Here is a 12,732-nt window from a genome sequence, read left to right on the forward strand (position 1 = left end):
GGCCAGAGACAACCCAGAAATTAACCCCATTACCACAAAACCTGAGACTGCAAGACGTGGCAAAGCACTCTCCTGGGTTCCCTTACTCTGCTGCTCTCTGCCCAGGTGCCCCTTCTCAATAAAGTTTCTTGCTTTGTCAGCACCTGTCTCCTCCACAATTCATTTCTGAGTGTTAGACAAGAGCCCTGGAAGGGGTCCCCCTTCCACAACAGAAGAATGCTCACAATGGAAGGGAGTGTTCGGGAGTGTTTCAAAGGAGGAAAAATACCAGGTGCACAATATAACACTAACTAATAAGTAATCATTTGTAAAAGCAATTAACTAGGAAAAGAAATCACTTGTGGGAGGCAAGTGAAAGAAAGTGAGTAGAGCATAAAATAATGGAGACTAAAACTGCTTTAGCTAGCTTTCAGCTGCAACATTCTATGCTGGATTCTCCTTTTCAAGCTCCTTCATGAATATGCATATATGGCCCAACCCCTTCATGAATATGCATGTTCCCTTAGCTTAAGATTTCTTCAAATTTGCTGTGCAGGGAGACACTGCTTTGGGAAAGATCCCAGGTGTTCCCCTTACTTGCTGTAAGTAATACATCCTTCCTTCTGATATTGGCTTGGTTGTGTCTCGTCTCAACACCGAACAAAAGGTGAACCCAGTTTTCAGGGTAATATAATCCCTACCTACAGTTGCTCAGCCCAAACTCAAGTTTAGCTTCTCAAGGGAGTAATGCTCTCTGTAGTCTCAGGGACTTTGCCACCCCTTCTGTCAGGAACCATTTTCTTTTCCTTTTTTTGCATTCAACAAAGAGTGAGGACCAGCTAGATGCTGAGAGAAAATGGTGAGCAAAAGACAAACTCCATGCCCTCAGGAGCTTACAGTATAATGGCGGAGTTAGACGCTAATCCAATAATTACACAAGTAATTAAAAATTAAGTTAAACTAAAAATTAAAATTGCAAATGACATCAGAGCTGCTAATGGCAGAATGAGAGCCTATAATGAGAATTTTGACATACTGAAGTCTTGCCTGAGAAATTGAAGGTAGAGTTGATTCAAAGAGGGAGGAAATCTTTCTAGGCTGAGAGAACACTCCCGTAGAGTGATATAACTTGGCACATGAAGAGAACTAGAGAAATACAGTGCACTTTCCCTAAGACATCCGGGCCCTTGTGGGGAGTGGGGGTGGGGTGGGTGGAGAAAGACTTGGCTATTTTGTCCCTTAGCAGGCGCCATCTGGCTCAGGTGACCGCGACCTTGTCGCACTGATTACTGGGAGTTGTAGTCTCGACTGAGGGAGCAAGCATGGCGGCCTCCATTGCCAGGGGCTGCCGGGCTGCAATGGCCCTGGGCTGGACCTTTCGATGCGCCTGGGCTCTCCGCCCTGCGCCAGTCTCTGTCGCCTGCCGTAAGTGCAGCGGGGCTTGCTAGCCGGCGACAGAAGGAGCTTAGGGTCAGGCTAGGGGGAGGCGATTCTGGAAGTCAGGGGCGACATGGGAGGAGGCCTTTCGTGGGACCGCGCATTGGGGGCGATTTAAAGGTTTCGCGGGAGCTCTGGGCTGGCGCGAGCAGTCTTGACCTCTGTGGTGCGCTTCCGCAGAGGCCCTCGTGGGGCCGAGCCGGCGGCAGATCACTGGACCTTCTGAGCCCGGCGCGTTCCAGCCACCGCCGAAACCGATTATCGTGGACAAGCGCCGTCCCCAGCGCCGGGAAAGCAGGTGAGAGCCCCGACCTGGACGCGATTCCTGCCTTTTGGGTCTGTGCGCTCTAGAACCTGTAGTTGCTTCCGAGGTCTGAAACGGGTCTTATCCTGGGGTCTCCCAGATAAGAACTTGTGTGCAGGATTCATGTATGCGTGAAGCGCACCCAACTCAGGTTTGACTTCCTCGCTTCTCCCAAGCCGGCATTGAACTTTCTCTGCAGTCATATTAGAATTTCAAGTAGGGATTCCCCAGATTTGAGGCTCTTTGGCCCGTATCGAGAATTTTTCTGTGAAATACATTGTATTTTACCTGTTGACGTTAAGGAACGGATCTTTTCTCCCTAGGTGAAATGGATTGGCCAGAACTCACCCTGTTTTAGTTTCCTAACTAACTGTGTTTTAGTGTCCCTGTAAAAGCGATACGGTGGTAAAAATTTCTACCAATTTGTTTCTGAAATTTGCTCTTCAAAACAGTGTGCTTAAAAGCCTGGTTCACTTAAGCAGGCAGTGGTAACTTCGTAGGTACGTGTAAATATAGATGATCTAGAATTTGCAGAAACTGTTTCTGTAGAATTGTATAACCTTATTAAAAAGCGAATTTTAGGGGGGAAAATTGGTGTGACTTAGGCTTTATGAAAGGGCTCTATATTGTCGATTCGATTTTCTCTGCATATGTATTTGTGTTTAATGTTTAAAATATCCTGTGGTTCTAAGTTGAAATAAACTTGAATTTATGGAACCTAGAGATTCAGAAAAGATTTCTCAGTACAACTTTTTTTTTTAAGGTGGAAAAGGAATATTTCTCTTAAATGGCAACACAATATAATTCAGTTAAATAGGAGTAACCACTTTGGGAAACAATTTGACAAAATTTTGTAAGTTTGAGGTTGTCTGTACCTTTCCACCCAGACAGTATACAACTTAAGGAAAGTAATATGTACAAGGAGAGATGTACAAAAATGAACACAAAAGTAATGTTTGTAATAAAAGTTTAGAAGCAGCCTAGATATCCTTCAGTAGGTGAATGAGCAAATACATTCTCATAATGGACTATTATACAGCAGTGAAACATGAATGAACTAGAGTTAACATGGATGAACTTCAACTATGATGTGTGAAAAAAGCAACCCGCAGAAGAATTGACAAGTATGGTAGCATTTTTGTATTGCCCAGACATACATACATATGTAAAGTAAAAAAAATATACAGGGGAAATTCTCTACTTTCACGAGCAGTCAAACCTAGTTTTCCCAGTAGCCGTTCAAGCTGACATTATGTGTCTCCTGATGTGTTGGAATAAGAAGATCACATCATCACCTCTGTAATATTTTTACCAAAAATGTATATCCTTGGTCTAGGTATGTGGAAACAGTAAACAAATTCAGATCCAGGGATGGTTTATAAGATGATCAGCTTTGACTCTTCAAAAAAGTCAATGTTACAAAAATGCAAATATGGGGAAGAGTACTAGTTTAAGAGACTAACAACCAGACATAATATGTGAAGCTTGATTGTAGCTTGGATTGAGCAACAAACAGCTATAAAAGACCTTTTCCAGGACGAATTAGGTACATTTAAATATGAACTGTATTAGATTATACTACTGAATTAATGCTGAAGTTCTTAGGTGTCATAAAAGTATTGTGATAAATGTAAGAGAAAGTCCTTATTCTTAGCAGAAGCCTTCTAAAGTTTGAGGGATGAAATGGCTTGCTGTTTGACATTTTCAAATGGTTCTGGAAAAAAATTATATGTACATGTAAAGCAAATACGGCAAAATGTTGGCAGTAGGTGAAATTAGGTGAAGTATATATGGGTGTTCATTGTATTACTATTTCATCTTTTTGGTAGGTTTGAAACATTTTAAAGTAGGAAATTGAGGAAAAGGAAGAAATTCATAGGAATAATCATCACACAAAATTTAGTTAATTACCCCACAGTAATTAACTATGGGGGTAGGGAGGGGTGCACAGGGGCTTCAACTACATTGTTAATTTATTCCTTGAGGTGGGTGACAGGGACATATATTTTCATTGTAATATCATTTATACTTTTCTACAGATTAGATATTTCATAATGACCTTAAAATCAGTTGGCTAATAGGGAGATTATTTTTAAAGCTAGTTTACAATTGATGATTTATATGTTTATATCTTTTCCAACATAATTTACTATAACATGTACAACTCAGCGTGAGGCCTGTGGGTCACAGGCTTTGGAATCTGACAGACATGATAAGTTTATAGCTAATGTAGTAATAAGTCTGTTAATCTTGGCTTGATAAGTTTATAGCTAATGTAGTAGTAGGTCCGTTGTTTACTGTCTCCAAGCTTCATTTTCTTCATCTGTAATAAGGAGATGATGACACCAAACTCACCTTGTTGTTGTAGGGATTAAGTTATGCTATAGATGTTTAATAAAGCTTTTAACACAATGCCGGGTGAGTACTCAGAAATTGTTAGCTATTTTCATGAGAATTGACAACAGTTTTAGAAATAAGATGGACTTTTCTTATTTAGAGAAGGAAGAATAAAACATGTCAGCATCCTAATCTTTCACTTTTTTTGGTAAAGCAATGGTTTCTTTTTTAGTGGTCTTTTAAGTTTGCTTTTAATTTATTTTACTCTATATTTTTCACAGGTTCTTGAGTCCTGAATTCATTCCTCCAAGGGGAAGAACAAATCCTCTGAAATTTCAAATAGAAAGAAAAGATATGTTAGAAAGGAGAAAAATACTCCACATTCCAGAGTTCTATGTTGGTCAGTAAGAGCTGGATGCTTTTATTATTAGTGGTTGGAGGGTTAGTTTTCTCGACAAAGAGAAAATTGTTTTTCACCTCTCTGTGTTTTGCCCATATGAGGTACTTATTCCTAATATTATATTAAAATATTTAGGAACTTTGAAGTTACCTGGAAATGCTGTTGTTTGATTCTGCGTCTCATGTAAAAGTTCACTTTTCTTTTGAATTTGGAGGAAGCATTCTTCGTGTTACTACTGCTGACCCATATGCCAATGGAAAAACCAGCCAGTTTCTGGGAATTTGCATCCAGAGATCAGGAACAGGACTTGGAGCTACTTTTATCCTTAGGAATACTATTGAAGGACAAGGTAGGCTTCATTTCATTATTTTGATTTTCTGGAAAATGTTATCTCAGGAGTCTTTTTTATTTTCTGCATCCTGGGTGAAGACATCTGGAACTTGAAAGTGAAAGGGAGCTTGGAGGGATGACAGGGAGCCTGTGGCCTAAGAATGGTATGAGAATTGAGGTTGCTGAGTACATACAGTTGGTGCTTTGCTTTCTCCTGAAGGCTTCTTTTGTTACAGGGACAACAACCATTAGAAGTAGACTTTCCAAATCATGGCAACATCAAAGGAGGAGACAAGTGACTATAAAGCAGTATGGGGGCATTCATTTTAGGAGCAAATAACCCTTGAAAACATTAAGATAAGCATAATGATGTCCTTGCAAGTTAACTTTCTCCTAAAATGAATGGCCCCCATTTTGCTTTATATTACAACAGTCACCACAATTGTTAGTTTTATAAGAATTGGAGGAATTTTTTAAAACGCAAAATTACATTTGCTATGTCAATAAGATAGGGGTGGTAAAATTCTAGAAAAATTATGAATCAAAATGGCAGGAACATGGATGGACTTGGAGGGTATTATGCTAAGTGAAATAAGTCAGATGGAGAAAGACTAGTACTGTATGTTATCACTTCTATGTGGAACCTAAGAATACAACAAACTAGTGAATATAACAAAAAAGAAGCAGACTCACAGGTATAGAGAACAAACCAGTGGTTGCCAGTGGGGAGTGGGAAGAGGAGAGTGATGATATAGGGATAGGGGATTAAGAGGTACAAACTGTTATGTATAAAATAAGCTACAAGGATATATTGTACAGCATGGGGAATATAGCCAATATTTTATAGTAACTATAAATGGAGTATAACTTTTAAAAATTGTGAATCACTATATTATATACTTGTAACATATAATATTGTATAGCAACTATACTTCAATAAAATAAACATGAATAAAACTAAAAAAAACTTTTTTTAAGAAATAAAGACAAAAAAATTGGCAGGAACAGTACATTTTTCATACTTAAAGTTGTGTGCTTCATGGTCCCCAACAGTGAAGTAGTATATTGAAAGAAATTGAACATGTGAGAATCGTTGCTGTCTTCCTTATCCTATAATGACCTGTGGTGCTGTGCATGTAGGAACTCAGCAGAACTTGATTACAGAAACTTGGGCCAACAATCAGGTTGTGTACTTGGAGAAATCTTGTAATAGAAAGGCAGGAGCAAAGGTGTGGTAGACCTGAGATGATTTTTTTTCTTTAAAATTGAGATAATAGTTTCTACCTCCCAGGGTTGTGGTCAGTTTATTGTGATGTTCTATATGAAGTACTGGACACAGAATACTCAAAAGTATTAGTTCTCTCTTGCTATTTTCTACCATTAACATTTTGACTGTTTGTGGCCTGCCTGTACCTTCCCCATTGATACTTCCTACTTTGATGATTCTTTCTAGTCCATTGGCTTTAAATACCATCCATGTGGTATTAACTTCCCAGATTTATGTGTCAGGGACTGACCCTTTCCTTGTTCCAAATTCGCACATACAACTACCTATTTGACATCTGCATTTGGGCACCTTATAAGCATAAAACAAGTTCAAAACAGAACTCTTCGTTTCCTTCACAATGTGTTCTTTTAACAGTTTTTTCTATTTCCATAAGTTGTACCACTCCACACCCATTTATTTAAACCCAAAACTTAGGAGCTATTTTTAGTTATTCTCTTTCACACATCCAGTCAATCAGCAAGTTTTCATGGCTTAATTTCCAAAACTTTTATCCCAATTTTGCCCATTTCTCCATCTCCATTGCTACCACTCTTGTCCATGCCACCATCATCTCCTGCCTGCAGCTGTGCAGTATCTCTGGCTTACTTTCCTGGCCCACCAAGTTACTTTGCTCCAGCCAAATGGACCTTTTTCTAGTTTTTCCAACATGGCAGGTTTGTTAAGACCCCAGAGCCTCTGCATTTGCTGTTCTTTCTGACTGGAGCATTCTTGGCTCTTTATAGTATCAACTTAAATGTTATCTTTTCTGAGAGGCTTTCCCTGACTATACTATTTAAAGTTGCCCCTGGGAATTCCCTGGTGGTCCACTGGTTAGGACCCAGTGCTCTCACTGCCAGGGGCCCAAGTTCGATTCCTAGTCAGGGAACTAAGATCCCTCAAGCCATGCGGTGTGGCATGCATGCATACATACATACATACATAAATTTGCCCCCTGCCCAGTCACAATGTCATCACCCTGTATTGTCTTCACTATATGAAAGTACCTTGTTGGTTTATTTATCATTTGTCATCCACTAGAATGTAGGCTTTATGGGAAGAGAAGGATTTTACCTATTTTGATTTTGCTATAGGCACAGCTCCTAAATCAGTGCCTATAACAGAATAGATGTACAGTGGATACTGGATTAAATCCTGATATTAAACACTTGATGTTAACGTTGATCATATGTTTTACTATTTCTATTTCTCTTGGGATTATTCCAGGAAACCTCAGAATACACTCTTCCTTTTAAATGTTTGATGATACAGATGATATATATTAACCTTTTATGTCAGCATCTTGGAAACACTCAAAGCTGTTTCTCCTGTGGAGGGCTCCAGTGTTAACAAACCTAGGCCATCTTAAGAGGACTTCTAAATCAAAGTTAGAATTTAAAAATGTACTTAGTCTTTTTGCATCATTAATTCTGTTGCTCAAAATGTAGAAGATAAGAGTCAAAATGTCGAAGATAGAGTTTTATTTAAGTAATTGGGAAATAAACAAGAACATAGCAAAGTGAAGAATTGTTCAAACTTCCAACTAATTTAATACTATCAAAATCGAGGAGATAAATGGCTCAATATATTTATAGAAGACAGTTTTCTTTAGACTTTATCATTCTAATTTAGGTTTTCTCATTTTTTAATCTACATGGATTTGTTCATTTCTATTTCTTTCAATAATCTTCATTTTAGAGATTACAAATTTATATCACATTTCCTACATGCAAAACCCTGAGCTAATTCCTTCATGAAATAGCTTTTTTATAGTATGAGGTGTATGCAGGAATCTGAATTTAGATTATAAGAATATGTTTTCTTCTCTTTTAGGTGTTGAGATTTGCTTTGAACTTTATAATCCTCGAATCCAGGAGATCCAAGTAGTCAAATTACAGAAACGGCTGGATGATAGCTTGCTATACTTGCGAGACGCCCTTCCTGAATACAGCACTTTTGATATGAATATGCAGCCAATAGCACAAGAACCTAGCCAAGAAGTTCCTGTTAATCAGGTATAAGTTGTACATTTGGAACTGGAAGTTCAAGTATAAACTAAGAATCATCTTAAAGAAAACTTTTAGAAGAATTTTTGCTTGCAACTGTCAGCCTAATTTGTTCCTTTCCTTATATCTTCCTTAGCTGAAAGTAAAAATGAAGCCCAAGCCGTGGTCCAAACGCTGGGAACGTCCAAAATTTAATATTAAGGGGATCAGATTTGACCTTTGTTTAACTGAAGAGCAAATGAAGGAAGCCCAGAAGTGGAGTCAGCCATGGCTTGAGTTTGATATGATGAGGGAATATGACACTTCAAAAATTGAAGCTGCAATATGGGATGAAATTGAAGCATCGAAAAATTCCTGATCTGAGAATGAGTTTGGTTACTTGCAGAGGATATACTGACTCTCAGAGGATTTATTTAGAAACGAATTTAATCTCATATATAAGGACATAGTCATTAAATCAACCAAACATTCATTATTTTATGAATATTATTTTAAAAATTAGCACACCAGTTTATTACTTTAAAAAGAAAAATGTACATGCCAGGTGGTCTGATGTCCATTCTCTTAATGGAGGCAAAGCTACAATAGAGTCAAACTGTTACCAGAATGGTCTTCATTGAGCTTGGAATCTGAGCAAGGAAGTGGATAGGATGATTTTTTAAATTTGTGAAGTAAATTATAAATTCAAAAAGCATATGATTTAAAGAGTAATAATAAAATGAGCATTCATATACCCACCATCAGGTTAAGAAGTGAAACATTTGTAATATCTAAGAAGGTCAAGAAATAGAGCATTTACTAGAATCTAAGAAGACTCTTGTGTGTTGTAATTGCATCCCTCCCCTCTTACAGATGTAGGCACTATCCTGACTTTGTGTTAATCATTCCTTTGCATTTCTTTTATTTTATTACATATACATACACTCTTAAACAATATATTTACTTCTGAAAAATCTGTTGGCAGGTATTAAAGGGCAACATTGTCATTATTACATGAAAGCTTCAGGGAGAGCATAATGAAGTCTTGGGGTCATAGTCTGGCTTCAGCTTCCATGAGAGTTTACAAAAGTCACTTTTGAGGAAGTTCGTGGCTAAGGTCATGAGTGAGTCCTGCTAAATAGAAGGCTCACCAGAGGGTATCTGGAAGGGCCTATAGTGTGCACTGCCTAATTGATGGTCTGACAAAAATGTGGTCAGAGGGAGTAGACTTCTTTGTATTTACTGGTTCTCAGTCCATGAGGAATTAAATTCTAGCTCAAAGGAGTAGGTCAAGACAGTACTTCCGTAGGGTGATGTGAGTGTCTTTGCTGATCCTTGTAGCTGAGATGGAATGGAAAGCTGGCATGTAATCATACATGGTAAAGACCAACCTACAGATAATTAGGACCAGTTTCACCTGGGCATGCGCAGTTCCTCAAGTTTAAGAGTACAGTACTAGCACTGATCTTGATGAGTGTAACCATTAACCTGTCTCTTGAATCATTCTGCTTAAATCTATGTTCTTGTGCCTAAGCTTTTGGGATTTGCATTTACTCTTCTCCTGTGCTGATCTGTTTTCTGGATTTTTTTGTTTTCCATTTTATTGGCTTTATTGTTTTCCATTTTGGTGAAGCACACCCTTTGTTAGCTTCTAGAGAAAGTATCAATATATAGGTAAATTTTTTGACCTTGCATATCTATCATATTTGATTAATATTTTATAAAATTCTGGGTGGGAGATAATTTTCCTTCAGAATTTTGAAGGTATTGCTTCATTGTCTTATTTCCAGTTGTGTTGAGAAATCCAAAACCATTTTGATTTCTGCTCTTTGAATGTGACTTGAAAGCTTTGTAGAATACCTTGGTTCTCAGGGTAGTGCAATTTCACAGCGATGTGCCTTGGTGTGGGTCTATTTTTATTCATTATCTTAGGTGTTTGATGAACTCTTTCCATGCGATAGCTCATATCTTTCAGTTCTGGGAAACTTTCAGTGTTCATTGATTTCCTCTCCTCTGCTTCTCTCTTTCTGGAACTGATATTTTGATGTTGGATTGGATCTCTGTTTTCCTACCCTCTCTCCATCTCTTCTTTAGCTCTTTGATTCAGTCTTCCAACTCTTTGCTATATTTTTAGATCTCAAGATCCCTTTATGATTTCTGAAAGTTCCTTTTCTTATATAGTACTCAGTTCTTATTTTATATTCTTGTCTATGGATTTGTTCTGTTACCATTGACGATGTTCGTGATAGTGTTTGTGTTTGTTTTTAGTATTTATTTATCTTTATTTTTTTTGGCTGTGTTGGGTCTTAGTTGTAGCACACAGGATCTTCGTTGAGACATGCGGATCTTTCGTTGGCAGTGTGCGGGCTTCTCTCTAGTTGTGGCACAGGGTCCAGGGCCTGTGGACTCCGTAGTTGTGGTGCGTGGGCTCTGTAGTTTGTGGCACGTGGACTCTCTCATTAAGGCACACGAGCTCAGTAGTTGTGGAGCACGGGCTTAGTTGCCCCATGGCATTTGGGATCTTAGTTCCCTGAGCAGGGATTGAACCCACGTCCCCTGCATTGGAAGGTGGATTCTTTACCACTGGACCACCAGGGAAGTCCCTATGTTCTTTCTTTTGAAATTGTTTTTCTGTAGAATCTGTTAACTCCAAATTTCTTCTCATGTATTTATTTCTTTTTCTATGTTTTAGGCTTTTCTAGGACATCTGGCAATCCTTGGCTGTCTACTTATGGTAGACATACAGTGGACTATAAAGCTGATTAGAAGCCTTGGACTTGTGGAAGGGGTTTGCTTTAGGGTTATCTGGGTGGGCTTTTTTTTGGTGGGCTCCTCCACATGAATATCTTGCTTTGGTCAGATTCTCCAGAGTAGAGGTTTCCAGTTTCCTTCCTGGAGGCTAAGGGTCTGTCTGCTAGTGTTCCAGTTGCCATATTGGAGAAGAACAGGCTTTCTGGCACTCTACATTTTTATGGCCATCCTGTCCATCCCCTCCCACACATACACTTTTGGCTTAGTACCCAGTGCCTGCAGTCCAGAAAACTGCTTTAACTGCTCTAGAGAATAAACCTCTGGACTTTAGCTGGTGTGGGGGAGGGCCAGACAAGCAGTGGTGGGGAGTTGGGAACGGGGTATCAGGAATATAACCTCCAAATAGTTTTCATCAGGTTCTCATTATTTTAGCCACTGTCCAGTACCCCCTGAGGTACTGCATCTGCCGACTGGCAATTGTGAGAGGTGAATTGGGTTGATTCTCATCTTTCTCCACTGCTGGCTTGATTTGCCTTTCTTGAGTCTGCCAGTCCATGCATATGCTTTTTCAGCTTTCAAAATTTTGTTCTGCTTGTTTCTTGTTCTGTTCTCTGTTGTGGTTTTATATCTCATCCATATGTTTCTCAACATTTTGTACTACTATCATCTTGTCCTGTTTTCTCCTTCCTTGAGGGTTTGTCTTTTTCCCTGTGGTATATTCTAGTGGTTATTTGAATAATTCATCTGACAAATTAACCTATTTAGCCACTTTCCCCAGTAATAGATTTCTTTTGAGAGAAATATTCAGATATTAACGCTTGGGATTCTTAACATTCAGTGCTACCTTGCTCTTTCACTAAAAATTACACAGCCATCTAACTATTTTCAAAAAGCAATGAATATACCATCATACACTTATTTAGATTACTTGCGGAGATAGCCTCTCAAAGTAAAATTTTAACAGCCTATATCCTATATTTTTCTTCTGTTTAACTTGTCAGAAGAGAATCATTAAAGCTTGTTCATTTTTTTACCTTGATAAACACGCTGCAGTCTTCTTGGTAGAAGGGCAGATGAATGGTACATTTCGAGATCTAAAGCTGTGCAAATGTATGATTGGCTCATAAGTACATGTGCTCATAACAACAAAGCAAGTCATGTTTTTACTCTGTAAGATTCTCTTTAAAATTCTTGTGAATTTTCCCTCAGAAAAAACAAATCTTAATACATTAAATTTTTTATTGTGGTAATATATATGTATATTTTACCATAATAAAATTGTTATTAAAAATGTTTAAATAATATATATAACATAAAATTTATCATTTTAACCATTTTTAAATGTACAGCTTCAGTGTCATTAATTACATTCACGTTGCGCAGCCATCACCATTATCTTCAAAACTTTTTCATCACTCCAGAGAGGAACTCTAACCAGTAAGTAATAACTCCCTATTCCTCTCTCCCCATCAGCTCCTGGTAAGCTCTAATCTACTCAATTTCGATATGAATTTACCTATTCTGCTTCTTATAAGTGGAATCATACAATATTTGTTCTTTTGTGCCTGGCTTATTTTGTTTAATATGTTTTCAGGATTCATCCATGTTATAGCATGTATCAGAATTTCATTCCTTTTTATGTCTAAATAATATTCTATTGTATATGTATGCCATATTTTTGTTATCCATTCATCTGTTGATGAACACTTGAGCTATTTCCACCTTTTGGTTATTATGAATATGCTGCAATAAACACTGATATACAAGTTTCTCTTTGAGTTGCTTTTTTAATATTTTGAAAATATATACTCCAGATATATACATACCTTGGAGTAGAATTGCTGGATCATATATTTTGAAATTTTCCTTATACTTTCTTCTTTGACCTATTGGTTTTTAAAGAGTGTGTTGTTTAATTGCCACATTTAATATGCCACAAGTGAAT

The 12,732-nt window shown here is 37.9% G+C and overlaps 1 protein-coding gene across 1 annotated transcript; it reads left to right on the forward strand.

The window, feature by feature from the left end:
* The first annotated feature begins 1,293 nt into the window (after positions 1–1,293).
* MRPL19 (mitochondrial ribosomal protein L19) lies at positions 1,294–12,504 on the forward strand. Its single transcript, XM_082672513.1, has 6 exons — positions 1,294–1,404; positions 1,597–1,714; positions 4,339–4,457; positions 4,672–4,806; positions 7,885–8,066; positions 8,194–12,504. Exons 1-6 carry the CDS (start codon positions 1,302–1,304, stop codon positions 8,413–8,415), a joined length of 879 nt encoding a protein of 292 aa, XP_082528639.1. The 5' UTR covers positions 1,294–1,301; the 3' UTR covers positions 8,416–12,504.
* The last annotated feature ends 228 nt before the right edge of the window (positions 12,505–12,732 follow it).

This window comes from Grampus griseus, assembly GCF_964374135.1.
Source record: "Grampus griseus genome assembly, chromosome: 15".
Taxonomy (NCBI): Eukaryota; Metazoa; Chordata; class Mammalia; order Artiodactyla; family Delphinidae; genus Grampus; species Grampus griseus.